A 16686-nucleotide genomic window follows, 5' to 3' on the forward strand; every position below is an offset into this window, starting at 1 on the left:
AGATTAAAAGTGATATTGATCGCCTTTTTTTGTATCGATGGGATATGCAATCACTGAGCAGCGCTTAATTCTTATGAAAATACGCAAAAATGGCTAGATGGCTGGTGTGGCCAAAAAAAATGTTTACGAAACATTCAAGAATAACCTGACAGATTAGAACGTGTATTTAATGAAAAAATGGGTGGGTTATATCTATGATATAACCGCAAGGTTGACGTGGGGCACCGTTGGCTTAGTAATCATTATTATTGGATAAATTATTGCAACTTTCGAATTTATTTTATTTAAATTTCGAAATTCAATTGAATTCAACATATTTGCTGTGTAAGTAAGGAATTTGAACAAACGCCATGTAATTTTGGTTTTGATGGCAGTGTTGGGGATTTATTTCTGCATGTTCTATGTTTAGGTTTTCATTTTACCCCTCATATATTCCGGCTAGACGTAGTCCCACGTCAAACCCGTTTTATATTTATACAAAATTGAATGAAAAAGAATAAAAACAGTGCTGTAAAAGCAAAAGTTATATGGAGACTGGTAATATTCTGAAAGAAATAAATAGTCAAAAAGTATACTAAACTGACTACGAACATTTCCTTATCTTTATTCTCTTAGAGTAATGGAAATTTGAAACAATTTTTCCGGCAACAGTGTAGTTGGCGCATTTTCATGCGCGCAAAATAAATTTCTCCTAGAATGGAGGAAATGTATCTCGGAAAAAGCAATGTTCTATTGAAAATCAAACCTTTTGGCATTTGGAAAAAAGAAAGCGATCCGAAAAAGTTCCACTTTAGGTTAGTCAGAAGTCGGTCAAGCGGATCACAATATTTTCAATATTGATTGTTTTCTTCATCGTATACACGTTCCCTGTTGAATATTTTTACTCGAATCATGATTTCAAAACCATACAAAAACTGTCATTTTTTAAACATAGTTAGAATAATCAAAGACGGTGATCGGAATACATTGCTAATCATTCATCAAAGCATCGATTTTTTTTAAATAGATTACGGAAAAATCACTGTCCCTTACCTATTACTATGCTCCTGGAAGGAACCACCGTCCAGCAGTCGTATCTTCGCGAAAAGCACCGCATTCACGAACGGCACCTCCACCAGCTCCTCGAGGTGCAGTTCGACCGTAAACTTATACTTTTTCTTCTTCATCATAAATGCCATTCCTGGGGCGCCGGGCCCGACCAGTGTCATTCACTCCGACACAATTAATTCGCACCACTTCAACGAGCAAAACGAAAAGGAAAACGAGAAACACCTGACGGAAGAGGCGTTTCAATTTCCGCAAACAGCCACTCCCTTTCGCTTCCTGTCGACCTTATTCCAATTTGCTCACCTCCAATTGCTCACAAAATCACCCGATTCTGCTTTTTCTGTTTATTTTTTTTGCTTTTCTGGGCCTTTCCCACGCAAACGTGCGCAGAACTTATTACCACAACCGTAATCGCCAGCACTCAACGACTTCTGCTCTTTGTGTAATTATCATTTCACCCCGCCAATCACAATCACCAAAACTGACAAGAATACAGCCGTAATGCGAGCTGATTCATAGCACTGCTTTCCTTATCTCACCTCATAAAAATACTAATTACTGATTCACCCGGGGGACGGAATGGTTCACGGCATTTGCTCTGCCCTCTGCGGTCAGGCATCCAAGCCTCGTTCCGATTTCCTTTCTTCAGTCGATCGGCAAGGGAACCCCTCCACTGTTGGTGAACCAATCGATTTACATGTTGGATGGATGTTATCCGCTAGCTGTTACCACTCGTAAGATTTTTTTTTTCTTTCTTCGTCTCTCGTGTAAACAGGTCACACAGAAATCCAAAAATTCGCTCAGATGCAACGTGCCGCAGAATCAGTTACGAAATTGCGAGGAATCGCGAGTTTTTTGCAGAAGCGGCGGTCTGTAAAGGAGAAAAAGCAGAGATAAATTGTAAGTTCAAATAGGCAATCAATTATCAGCCGATAGTGAATCGTAAAATCTGGGTTGAGGTTGTTTATCAACATTCCCCGTATGCAGCGAATGACGAGTTCATATGAACTAGAAGTGACAGCAAAAATGTATCAAGCATACGAGGGCAGGTTGTCGGAATAGAGGTAGCATAGAGTTTTTTTTTATGATTCATCATAAATATGTAGAGCAACGTCAATGATACTTCTCCTAGACAATATCGATACTGAAAATAAAACGTTTTCTTTCTATATCGCTATAATGGCCACATTGCTACTATGAAGCCAGAATAATTACTGTGAATCTCTAGTCACTTAGAATCCAGATTCCCTACCCATTTTATATCAGTACCATATTGGTCGGTTCTGTAGTATTTTCGACATTCCAGTTTCAGAAAAAAAATCAATAATTTTACTTCATTCCCATTGTACACCTTATTAAGCCAACAAAGATATACAAAACAGATGTAAAAATGTTGTGCTTAGGATCGCACTAAATCACTTGTGCATGGACAAGCGGCTATAATTACGACCGATGTGTTATAGGCGCTTGTAACCAGTGACCGGGAAATAACCCGTTGTAATCCATAATAAAATTATGGTGCTTCTACAGCTTTGGTTTTCGATTACGATTGCACTGTGTTGTGAGAGAGGAAAATTGGTGCTGTACCAATAATGTACTGAAAATAGTAACAGTGAATATTTCTTTGCGATGGATTGACGAAATAGAGAAACATCCGGCGACGAAATTGTGAAACAAAGACTGATGAACGGTAAATGAAACTCATAAAAATATTTACAATTATATGAACGGTAATAAAAAATGCTGCGGGCAATATTCGCGGAAAATAACATAATCTTTGTATCTATCTTATCTTTCGTGAACTGTGTTTCGGTGTGATTATGATGCGAGCTGATGTCATATGAAATCAAATGTTTGCACACGAAAATATCATGTCGTCACATCCAAACAAAAAAACGCCAACATGGCACCGGTCAAGTACACAACTAACTTACTCACATTTGTTATATTATTCGTAGATATTATCCGCAGCGTCATCAAGGATGAGCAGTAGAAAAAAACAGATAATTACAGAAATTAAACCAATGCAAAGATGGGAGTTAAACCATACCATGGTTACGATTGCGTGCTATACATTGATAGTTCTCCTATCCTCCATCACAAACTGCATCATGTTCCAGAGAGGGTTTTCCGTTGTTTTTAACGTGGTATAATTTGTGTCATTTTTTTCACAAACCACTAAGGCCACGGGATCCACATGATTCTACTTATACTTACCTTTTCTGTATATTCATCGCTGACTAGTTTTTGCTGTTTTGCTATTATAACAAAGTCACCTTCAGTTTGGCGTATTTCGTGAAAATGTTTCTCAACAGCGTGAGCATCAAATAACTATCCTAAGTTTTGAACGAGGTGACATGCAGCATTTCCAGGAGAGCTACGTAAACAAATTGAGGAATACTTGAACTTTTAGCATGAGTGGTGCTTTGAAATTTAAGGGACACAATTAGCACCGAATACTTTCCTTTTAATTGTTAAAAGCACTCTCGTAAACTCTGCAAGCTATCGAGTCTCGCGGTGAATAGATTGAGACAAAACATTAATATTATTAGTGTATTAGTTATTAGTGCAAGGATAATCAGCAGAGTAGTGAAGTAACTCATGCGTGATCCACCGAAGCGTTTGAAACTTGGCTTGAATCTTTGTTTGGTTAGATGATTAATTTAGATGGAAAGTAATATATATATTTCTAATGCTGAGAACAATTGCGCTATGAGACACCAGGCGGACAAAAATCCAAAAACCGACGACCAGCAAACTTTCTTTAATTAATTTATTTTTTCATTGAAAACTAAAACTTTCACTGAGTAAAGCTCGAAATTTCAAATCTGTAGCAGAATTTGTTCCTGAGATATTGGATGTTAAAAGTTAGAAGGAGACAAGAAAATTACACTTTTAATCAGCATCCATTTTCATTTTTACTAAGCTCAAACGCTTAGATTCTAAGCGATCGATCGTGAGTTTAAATCTCATAACCCTCTATTAACAATCTTTGTGTTGTTATAGAATTACTACGCCACGCAGCAATCATCAGTAATGGAGATCGATTCACAGTCGGAGTCATGGACTCTCTCCATTCATACAAGCTCTGCTTGCTACAAGAAACATCGGCCTATTGTGCCATTAATAAAACAACAATGATTATATAAACTGTCTCCGCCTTTCGGTCTAAATGAACAATGTAACAGAAGGAACACTAAGGAAAGGGGCGCATATAAATTTTTAATATTGATTTCAATTTTTGAGTACGATTTTTTACCAGTGCAATTTAAAATGTTATGAAAATTTAAATATTTAATTAATTTTCCTACAACTTTGTCAAACATAATATTTTAATCAGACATCTGAATTTTGAGTGACGAATTTTTGAATGATCAATGATTTTGAATGCGCTCTATTAAAAAAGACTAACTAATTTTTTTATTTAAACTCAAACCCACTATCAGGAACGATATTTAAATTTATCGTGATGAATTTCAATCTCTTTCATTCAACATTCAAAGTATAAATAAGTTTTGAACACAACTCAATGTCGTATATATTCAATACAGAAAATTTGTTCATGAGCCAGCGATATGGATAAAATGAAAACCATTATTATTATCTCCGATGTAGTGAGGGCAGTGCATTTTAAGCTAAAAAAATTGAAAGAGGTTGTATCTAGGACACGACCGCATATTTTCAACGTAAAACTACGCAATTACATTATGCAATCCATTGTTTACCACTTCGAATATTATTTTAGAATGCATCGAAATTTTTGTAATAGATTATGTTCTTCGTCACAAATAAATTTGATGAACGTCCTTTTACGTTTGATATGATGGACTACCAAAATATGTGAACGGAAGAATTTTCAAACGATCATTGTATTTTACATTTCCCTCTGAAATTATTGCACATCTCATGTTTACGTAGTTCTCGAACCGCGAAAGTTCATTCACTTCTAGTATCTGGAATGACAATTTGATTTTGAAGTCCGTGTTAGGGAAACACAGCTCGGTGGGAACAAAAATACACCCTACTTGCATGTATATTTGCAAAGCGGATTTCCACAGGTACATCGATTTTGAAGTCTGTGTTGGGGAAACCATAAATCGGGCCAATCAAAACTTGGCAGTTAGAGCGTTTAGATAACGCTTGACATTTTACAGTTATTCAATTGTTCATCTCATGAAAAATAAAATTTTATTAATTGTGATAGATGCGTAGAAATATTTCTTATCAATTGATGCAAACATCTTTCCGATCTGTTAAGAATTGTTCGAGTTATAAGCATTCGAATACCCGTATTTCATTAGCACACAAATCGGCAGAACGAATGTATGGGAAAAAACGAAGTTCTTCCAGTTTTAATGAATTTAGACCATTTAGAAATTAGCGAATTGTAATGTATAGTATATCAAACAAATCTTAGAGAATTTCGATTCGATTGGTATGCAAATCATGAGAATTCGTTCACAGTGAAAATAGTTATCAACGTTAACTTTTTTTCATAAAAACGTGACCTGTTTTCTGATTTTTCTGAAAGACGTAGTTCTACGTCAAAAAAGGTAATTGACACTGAAACATAATCATACTCGTTACTTGTGTACTTTTGTTGATATTCTAAGACACTGCTTCTAACCACTCAAACAGACTAAATGAAAAATAAATTTTTGAAACTATTCTATAAGCTATAAATATTTTATTGGAATGGTTGTCGAAAAAACTTTCCGATAGTTGAGTTAACAAATGAAAATTAAAAAAACCATGGTTATACAAAAAAGTTGAACATTTTTTTGTTAGCATTTTCTTTTCTAGCGCATTCCCAGGCCGACTCTTTGTTTTCAAACATGCTTTAGATAAGCTCTGGAGAAAATCCCACCTCAAACTGCATCTGTGTGATATGAAGCGTTTTGAGTTTTTTGGTCATTTGGGGAGATTCCAAAAACATACATGTTTTTAACGTTCTTGTACAAAGTATTGATGTGCTTTGTCTATCCAATTGAAGTGAAAGTCATGAGAAACAGTTGCATTTAGATGCATTTTGATATCAATTGAATGTGCTCCATAAAACAGAAAACACGACTTGGTATAGCATAAAAACACTGTTATTGTGCACTCGCCAACACCGATTGGCACATTAACACATTTCCACTGTTCTTGCTGTGTTTTCCATTCAACTCGAATCAAGAGCGCTCACGCAATATCAGTGTCTGTCCCAGCTCCCAATGATATTCAATGCATGAGAAGAAAACGTCAGAAATTCGACTAGAATATAGTCACATTTTATAACAAATACAGAAACATAACCATATTTATTTTTTAATTTTTTACTCATTGAACTACATGTCTCTGGATACTATTCCCCATTCCCCATTCTCTGGAAACCCCATTCACAAGCGTAAAGAATGGTATTGAATTTTCAAGAAAACATAACAAAAAATATTTTGGTAAATGGGACGAAAAAGAATAAAATAGCCCATTACAAGACTCTTGAGAATTGTCATCAAGCGGATTGTGTAGAATGAAGGTGATTATGAATTAGTTGACAGTAGCTGACACACACTTCGGCCACACATGGTAATATATTTTATCCCCCACCACCACTGCAGTCTACCTTTGACAATGCATAAACACCAAAAACGTACGTGCGATTCAATAATACACAAACACTTTCCACTTGTCGGTATAAAAACCGACGCAGAACATCTTTTTAACGAGCCTCATTTGATTTTTCGGTTTTCAAAAAACTCAAATTTTAACGTTTGCGACTCTAGTAAATGAAGTCCGATTGAGCTAATATTTTGAATTGTGAATTTTATCGTGTATATCAACATTTCGCACGAAGTTCCATATGAAAAATCGAGATAACTATTCTCATCACATTCACGTTTTTTTACTAAGCGCACGTTCATGGGTCCAATCGCAGAACTTTTCATTGATTGATTTTCTAATCTACCCTTTAAAATTACCTTTTACTATAAAATAACTAGTACTTCTACCAAAACTCGTCATTATAATATCAAATTATTTTCAGACACAATTCTTCAAATGCCAAATTTTGCTCCATTTGATTGATTGTTTCTCGGAGTTATGCAGAAATTTGTGTTTCATTTCTATGGCAGCCCCCCATTAGAGATGAGTGTTGAACCTCCTTAAAAATGTTTCTTTCCCCCCAAAACCTCCACATATCAAATTTGGTTCCGTTTGCTTGATTAGTTATTGAGTTATGCAGAAATGTATGCTTCATTTGTATGGCAGCCCCTCCCCTCTCTTTAAGAGAGAGGAGAGGAGTGTCTATTTACCATAGATACTTTTCGTGCCCCCTAGAATCTTCACATGCCAAATTCGGCTCCATTTGCTTGATTTGTTTTCGAGTTATGCAGAACTTTGTGTTTCATTTGTATGGCAGCCCTCCTTAGAGAGGGAGGAGAAATGTTGATTCACCATAGAAACGTTTCGTGCCCCCTTAAACCTCCACATGCCAAATATGGCTCAATTTGCTTGATTAGTTCTCGAGTTATGCAGAAATTTGTGTTTCATTTGTATGGGAGCACCCCTTTAGAGAGGGGAAAGGAGTGACAAACCACACTAAAAATATTTATTTCTCCCTAAAACCTCCATATGCCAAATTTGGTTTCATTTGCTTGATTAGTTCTAAATTCATGCTGAAATTCGTGTTTCATTTGTATGACTCCTTAAACATCGGCTGATCATCAATACTTCTGTTTCGTTCATTTATGATGTTTCCTTTCGATTTCCTCGCTATATTCATCATCATCGGCAAAGTGTTTCATATTCAATTGAAAGTTCCATCTGTTTCATTCCACCGAAACGAATTGTCCTGGACATTCTTCAAAAAGAAGTGGTAGCAAAAGAGGCATAGGATGGCATATCAGTCGCGCTTACTACCAAACTACCACGTGCCTCAATCTAAACCATATCAATTGATCTAGTGCCAATTAATTTGAGTTAAACATTCCAAAGGCATTTGATGAAGTTCGTATATGATCTAGTTTAAAATGGAAACCATGAAATAAAAAATATTCACCTTAGCGAAATAAAATTCAAACAGTTTCGTTCAAGTTCACCCTCAAGATGCCATCACACTCGCTAACATTTATGATGCCTCAGCCATGAACCTTCAACTGCTCGAAATAATATTCACGTCAAACAAAACAAAATTAAAAACCGTGTACACACCTTCAGCCACTGCATAAATCTTCTCATAAAGCTCAACAAAGTGTTCCTTCCATTATGCACCGCGGTGCTCTAGAACGGAACGCGCGTTCGTATAGTTTCGATTGCATGAATAATTCATTCTCGACCTCGCACGGCAACAGAGAAAAGGAGAGCGAAGCAGCTGAGCTGCTTCCGAAAAGTATGCTTTAATGGCTCTAATCAACATATTAAGCGCAGGAAATGGCAATCATTGCCTGTGCAGCAGCGTCTAACCTTTAAAAAGTCGCAGCAGCAGCAGTCCATCATAAGTGTTCGGAAACAAATGGCGGTGATCTTTATCACAGCGGAACAGAAAAAAAATTATGTAGGGGAAAAGGGGGGAATTTGGACCACCTATGCAAATTGCCTAATATTTCCAAACCAATACGGTCTAAATAAAAAAATGTCTCATTGTATACTGAGCTACACTTGTTTTCTCTCAATAAATAATGTTTAATCATTATATGAATCTTCAATCTACGAAATATATCATAAAATAAAAGAGATGATTTTTGGACATTAAAATTTGATGCGGGGTTATTTGGACCGTCTGTGGGGTGATTGGTCCAGTGTGTGTTTCATCGAAAAAAACATACTTATGTTTATATAAAGTATTTTGGGATAATGTTACAATCAGTGACAATGTTTTGGGATCGATACCAGGTGTCTTGGCCAGATTCCAGACCAGAAAAGTTGGATTGACACCATCTCGAATTCTGCATGAATCTTTTCACTGTTGGTCGAGCATTTTCAAACACTTTTGATGCTTGGTCATAGAAAATCCGTTCTCGATGGCCTGCGTTGCTCTTTCAAGCTCCTCCTTCTTCCAACGTTGTCTGTCCATCCTCTTTTTGTAATTCAGCGGCATCTGGAATCAATTAGACCAAAGAAAAGTCTCAAACCTGTAGGACCAATTCACCCCACAGAAACGTGTCCATGTCACCCCACACAACACGCAAAAATTAAACTACAATTAATTTCATTTATTGTTATCAAATTTACAGTTTCGCTACATCAAATTGTTTCTCTTCTGTTTGTTTGCTTAATTAGCTGGAAAAACCTTAAAACCACTATCGGAAAACTCACATTTTTTGACGATCAAAGTGCTTGCTGTGTTTATGCTACCGTTTCCCTCTACTTGTGAAGTTTTACCAAAGTTTTTTTACTTTAGGTACATACGGTTCAACAATAGAAGGAAATGACATTATAAAAAATCCAAGTTGAGCCATAATTTTTGAGATAAAGGGGTGGTTCAAATCACCCCATATGACCAAATCACCCCGTGTTACCCTACCCAGGCAAGAATTCATTGAAATGCATATTAGGGGATTATTCATATTTGGGAAAGCGTTTCAACTGCAAGACGCAGTGATTTCAACGCATTTTAATTTCTGTTTGTTTGAATTAATGTTTGTGTTAAAAAGACAATGTCGTCACACTCTCGCTTGTTTGCTCGTTTGATGAAAACGAAGAGTTTTTGTTTTTTTTCATTATAGGAAGGTAAGGCGATTTCAGCTAATTCTTATAAATATAACGTAAGGTCAGGACCTCATGCACTTAGCAAACCCACGAAAGAGCTACATACAATATACATAAAGGTCGTGTCATTAGTTTTTCCCACACTTATAACTAAGTAACATCTGTTCCCTCCATCGAAAGTCTAATTGGTTTACACATGTGTTGCGTGCAGAGATCCTATTTCCGTGTAACCTAATTTAAGAAATTCGGAACGTTCCCAATCGCAACACAATCGGCTCGATACACTAATTATCCAAACATTGGCACCCACGTTAATCTTCTTTCGTACCGATTCCGGCAAAGCAGTGCGCCTCATGACGTGGGAAGCTAGCAACCGTAGTAACACATCACCCAAGCAAACTTTTCTTCTGCTGGTACATATTCGGGAAAGTTCTTCCGAAGCATTTGTACCCAACAATGATAGGAAAACGTAAGTTGCCACGCGAGTGTATTAATTATCGTAAATTGGATAGTCGTTACCAGTGGTTACCAGTGGGGACCGGATGTGTGTCACGCAGCTTTTTCCAGTTTCCACAATTTATTCTGCGGGGTGTTGTCTTTTGCGGCATGTTAGAGCAAAATTTTATGCACCATCACGCATTTTATTAATGAATATATGGTCATAGGGAGTTATCAATGGGACGTGGCGATGTTTATGAAGATTTGCAGCACAAATTCGGTGCATTGACTGTTGTTAATGGGAAGATGATGGGTAGCACAAACCACATTTTGACCACGAAGCCCCTTATCCATTCACTCCTATTCCTATCTCTCCAGACAGGCTACGAGTAAGCATGGGATCAACTAGCTCACATAGATGAGACCTCCTCTGATGCATGATATGTGACTTATCGCCAAAAAATTTAATTTTTGGAAATGGTACAGTCTCAGCACGGTAAGGTTCAGTTTACATGACTCGGGTAGATTGAAATTTGTAATAAAACATAGTTGAACATCATGAATAATATGACCCAGCGAAATTGCACGATTTCCTTCCCATCAAGTTTTCCGCATTTTTATATGATTTTAAATTATGCCCATTTTCATTTTCAAGTAAAATCAGAGAAAATTCGTTCGAATTTTCAAAATTCTATGATTTTAATCAAACTGATTCTCTATATGCGAATTCAGTAAAATAATGAATAAGTGAACGTTTCGAAGTTCATCATTTAATCCACAATACCTTTCTATAGCAGGTAGCATTGGCGACTAGACATTGAGTGTAATGTGTATTGCGCTACGAGAAGGCCAATGAGAGAGAAATAATAAACATTCGTGTTGCTACTGCAGCCCTTGGCGAGGAGCGGTGATAGCAAACTGTTAATAACCTAACAAATTGCTTCCGACCTTGGCTATTGATACGGTAGGCTGGTTTCCGCTGGCCACTGTCGGTTCTCGCTTGTAAAAACTATTACACCGTGACAAACACGACGCGTACGTGGGTGATGATGCCCAGGCGCGTGCTGGTACAAACGAAGTGTTCAAACAAAAATCACAAACTGAACTGCCCAATAAAAAAAAAACAATTTCATTGCTGCTAGGCCGATGGCGAACATAAATTGGACTCTTCGAGAAGCAAACAAAAAAAAAAAACGGATATGTCAAAAATATTGGTTTTCACCAGCGTCAAGGTGACGAAACGGAACAAAAGGTGAACCGCAGGCGGCACACAATAAAAAAGCGACATGCAAGGACAGTGCAGGAAATCGTGCAACGTGTGCCATAGTATACAGTGACTCAAACCCGTAATCGTACCCCACCATGCAGATCTCTTTTCCCTTTTTTTGGAACAAGCTTTCGGAACATTCTAAATAGAATTGGATCAGAATGTTTACTCGAACATCCTGAAGGAAAAAATGAAGCAAAGTGTGAACAAAATGTGATGGAATCGAGGGTTCGAGTTTTGCCAAAAAATGATCCAGGGCTCAATAGATATAAAGTTCGCACATGGTAACATTACAATTACTCAAAAGTTATTGATATTCCTCCACAATCTTCCGATATCAATCCCAGTAAAAACTGAGGAAGTCATCTGTGTAGGAAATTTAGAAACCATAAAATTTCTAAAAATAACGATTTTGAAAACCACTTGATGAAAAAATTGATAAATATTCCTTCCGAATTCAAAAAACTCGACCAAAAAACTCGTAGATAGGACCAAAAACAGCTAAAGATAGTTGTAATGAACAAGGCATACCATATTAATGATGGAATTCGGAAATTGGCCAACGCCTTCGAAATTGAGTAGAGATTTCAACCAACGTATGATTACGAGTTTGAGTCAATTTTCATACGTTAGCACATACATTCGCCATTTTTAGAGCAATAAAAACCATTATTCTGAGAACATATAGCAAACCTTTTAACTCTCATATGACATTATGACTTGTAATATAAATTATACTAAATATACTTGTAAATTATGTAAATAGAATGTTCCGAAAGCTTGTTTTCGACTTCCAAAAGAAGGGAAAAGAGATCTAAATGGTGGAGTACAATTACGGGTTTGAGTCACTGTATATACCTAATACTTTTGCCGAAATAAATCAAACAATAGCACTGCGCCGGGGTCGACAAAATTTCTACCGACGCCGAAAAGACAAAATTCAATTAACTCCGGTTGGCTAGGCGATCAATCAGATTGAGTCACTGGAATCTCTTCGTCGTTTTGTTTCAGGTGTAGGGTGTCACGAACATAACAACTGAATCACAAAATATAAAACAAGGGAACAACGATTGCATGACCTAGGAGGAGGAAGTTTCGGGCGACTGTCGAGGATGGGTTGGAATATATTACCGAAGGCAAACAAAGTTGTGGTATTTCATGGCCAGAAAGTTTCATACGACGGAGAATTGTAGCTTCAATTAAATTTTCATATTTTAGGAACATCGGATCAGGCGATCTAAAATGCAACAAAATATTCATTACAGTTCTCTACCTTTTGACGTAGCATTACGTCCTTCGGGCATATATTGGAAACACAAATTGAAAAACCTAGAGATTTACGAGATTTTTGCACAAATCGATCTAGACACTCCCTAACAAGCTAATATAAACAATACTAACAAGCTAATACAAATAGAACATTATAAACTTTTCAATAGTCAACTTATTGATATAGTGTTGAAATGGATCTTTCTAATTTGCCATACATTTGGGCAGACCGCAAGACGTTTTCCTGACACGTACCAGGAAAAGAGATACCATGACGAACCGTCACTAATAATACAAGCAAGCCTTTACTTACGTTTGTGGAGATCGCTAGGTGCTTCTCTAATAAGGACTGCAAAATCATGTAGCGTGACGAAACCGTTACTGAATATGAAACAGATCGCCACGGGAAGGATAATGTCAGAATCGGCAAGACCGTTACTGCAAGTGATAATCCTACATCAACTATACGGTCGCACCTTAACTTGTTTTTATTATGTATTAATTTTCATAAGAAACGGAGACTTATTCGAGATCCCAATATAACAAGGGTCCCGGAAAGCAATTGGTTACCCAGCATATTTTTACTATATGCAATATTCATCAATAGAAAGCATCAAACACGATTGGACATATGAAAATGAGTTTACTACTTTATTATTATCTGTATGTTCAACCCCTTAAATCCCCGATTTGATCATTCTAATGAGGCTCGATGCTATAGTTCCGGGCCTAATCGACTCATCACGAGTGAGACTCGGTATCGTGGGTTAAAGGAGATTAAAAAAACAAGAAAAAAAATAATCAAAAACGCTATTGCTTAAGATTTTCGTAAACTCAGACCCACCGAGACGATAATTTATCGAATTTATCGGTCATTCAAAATCATGCGTTATTTTTATTGTTCGAACAGAACATGATAACTTTATCTCATTCATTATGAGGATACATACCTTACAACAACCATAAAATAGACAAAAAGAATAGTAAAATTTAGTCATTGTTCAAACGACAATCACTTCTTCGAAAAGAATACTTATTCAGATCTGAACTTATCGTATTTTACGGTGAAATTTATCAAGCTTTATAAGCCTGTTCCTGACTTTTAGCTAATTGACTTGCAGACACCAGATGTACCGGATTTTCTGGGGAACTATCAAAAGCAGCATTTTTCCAGCGCTTGAATTTAATCCTGAGATTTTTTATGTTCTCATTGTTACCAGAAACTAGAATTACTAGTTTCATACTACGGTGTATCACTATTTCCATGAAAACATTTTCGAAAAGGTTTCAGTAGTTTATCCACTGAATCGTGGAAACACCTATTTGATAGCCATATCCGTTAAGAAAAAAACCGAGGTGTACAAAAGTGGCGTCGTGCACAAATTACGTAACGCTAAAAATCCGGATTTTGGACCACCTTCCCCTCTACGTAACGCAATTTCCTATCTCTAATACACAGAAAGTAACGCAACCTCGACCGCCCTCCCCCCCCTTATCGCGTTACGTAATTTGTGCCCGACGCCTTTCCGTAAAATCAGTTCCTCAAATATTTCTGGTACTATGGATAACTATTACAATGTCTAAAAACGGATTTGAAAATAATTCGGCGAAGCAGATCGAGACCGATCGCCAGGTGATATTTTGCCCTGTGAATAAACCTGTGAATGTTAGAATGTTGTTCAGTTAGAATCGAAACGCATTGATTATTTTACTACAGTGCTCCTACTAGCCGATTCTTGAATATTTTAACAGAAAAATTTTATGAAAGTTATACTTTTTCGGTGATAGAAGTTTTTGCCAAATGTCTTAAAATTGCATGACACGACGAGATCTAGTGCCATCTCGAAAAACAATTTTTTTTTTGAAAAATCGACACTCTGGGACTTAGTTTTTTTTGGTATACGAAACGAAAAGTATGGTTTTGGGTGACAATAAAAATAGTTATTTCGATTTTTCATTCGGAATTTGCACCGAATTGTTATTTGCACGATAATATACCGTATGCAAAATATTAAAATATATTCGGATTTCATTTACTGGTGTCACACAAACGTTAAAATTTAAGTTTTTTTTGAAAAACGAAAATTCACCGAAAATCGAGGTTTTCAAAAAAAAATTGATGCCAAATGTCTTAAAATTGCATTACCCATCGAGATTCCCAGTTATCTCGAAATTTTTTTTTTGTCGAAATAATAAATGTTTTTTTGGCACTAAGTCGTTTTTCCGCCTTAAAATTCGATTTTTGATTAAAAAAAATTATTTGAGGTAACTGTAAATCTTGACGTGTCATGTAATTTTAAGACATTTGGTACCATTTTTTTAAACAACCTTGATTTCCGGTGATTTTTCGGTTTTCAAAAAACTCAAATTTTAACGTCTGTGTCACCAGTAAATAAAGTCCGAATGAGCTAATATTTTGCATAGAGTATATTATCGTGCAAATCAACATTTCGTAGCATGTTCCGAATGAAAAATCGAGATAACTATTTTTATTGTCACCCTAAACCGGTTGTGTCCCATTCACCCGAAACACTCGAAGCCCATTTACCCGAATGTAACGCATATCCGAATGTAACAAATACCCGAATGCAACATATACCCGAATGGACATTTACCCGAATGAACATTTACTCGAATGCAACGTTTACCCGAATGGGATGTTTACCCGAATGAAGAAGGAAAAATTCCGACAAATCAGTTTATGAGTTTTGTCGAATCTGCTGTTAGGAAGTTACGAAGTAAACTGAGAAATTGTAACGAGGAAATTCGAAAAAAAATGTTGAAGACTTCGCTGTGTTATTTTTAGAAATTAGTGTAGGCACAATTGACATGCTGTCTTCTTTCCTTTCCGTATTGCTCTTTAAGACCAAGAGATCATTCAGAAATGAGCATGGGTTATGAAATATTCCGAAAATTAAACAGGTAACTTTAACATAATTTTTTTTGATGAAAATGAAACCCACCTTCGGAAGCGGCGGCCTCTCGCAAGCAAACCTGTGTTCCACCGATTGCCCGGTTTTTTGAAACATAGGAGACGATCCTTTAGTCAGACCTTTTAGACCGCATACGTTTACCTGGTGCATTACGTTTGCCCGGTTTATTATGCATGTCATGCATTTTGATTGCCTGGTTGCAAACGTGATGCACCAGATAAACGTATGGCGTACGACGCTCGTAAACGGGCTGCGTCATCCATAAGAATGGATGGACTTAATAATACGTTATAAAACTGCATTCTTTCACTTTTCATTATTTTGAAAAGGATTTTATTCAAAGCCAGTATTTCTCGAATTGTACTTACCACGAAAAATACTTTTTGAATGGAAATGAAAGTATGAGACTAATATGATCATAGTTAGTGCTCATCTTCCGAGCCGTGCAGACGGATTTTCTTTAGCGCATGTTTTCGGAAGTCGTTCACGGGCTATTCTAGTTTTTTTTCCTCGTATTTGAGTTTGGATATCGCGATATACAGTCGTTCGCGTCTTGCTTGCGGTGGATGAGAAGCAAAGTGCGATGTTTCGTCGTAAAAATACATTTCGCATTGATTATGCGGCCATCCCAAAGAAACCATCTTTCGTCGACGTACACGGATTCATCAAGAACAAATTGGGCTTAAAGCCTGAAGAATTGGAAAGGGTCCATTGTAGCAAACACAACGGATGTGTTTTTGTCACGACTATCGACCTCTCAATAGCACTGAAAGTTGTAGAAGAACATGATAATAAGCACGTGATATCTGTAGATGATCAGCAATATAGTCTACGAATCACGATGGTCGATGGTACAGTGGAGGTAAAGTTGTTCGACCTTTCAATAGACGTCACTGATAAACACATAATCGATTTCTTAAACGACTTTGGTGAGGTCGTTTCTATCCATGAAGAACTGTGGGACAGTCGTTATCCGTTAGCTGGATTACCGTCAGGAGTGCGAGTCGCGAAAATGATAATTAAAAAAAATATCCCATCTCTCATCTC

The 16686-nt window shown here is 36.7% G+C and overlaps 1 protein-coding gene across 6 annotated transcripts in view; it reads right to left on the reverse strand.

The window, feature by feature from the left end:
* Positions 1-16686, reverse strand: part of LOC129780633 (uncharacterized) — a 158041-nt gene that overhangs the window by 102327 nt on the left and 39028 nt on the right. For all 6 annotated transcript variants that reach the window (XM_055789119.1, XM_055789121.1, XM_055789115.1 and 3 more), the window contains exon 2: positions 1033-1918. In XM_055789119.1, the coding sequence (XP_055645094.1) occupies positions 1033-1208 (176 nt within the window). In that variant the 5' untranslated portion in view covers positions 1209-1918. The remainder of the gene's footprint in view (positions 1-1032; positions 1919-16686) is intronic.

The sequence above is a fragment of the Toxorhynchites rutilus genome, chromosome 3, assembly GCF_029784135.1.
Source record: "Toxorhynchites rutilus septentrionalis strain SRP chromosome 3, ASM2978413v1, whole genome shotgun sequence".
NCBI lineage: Eukaryota > Metazoa > Arthropoda > Insecta > Diptera > Culicidae > Toxorhynchites > Toxorhynchites rutilus.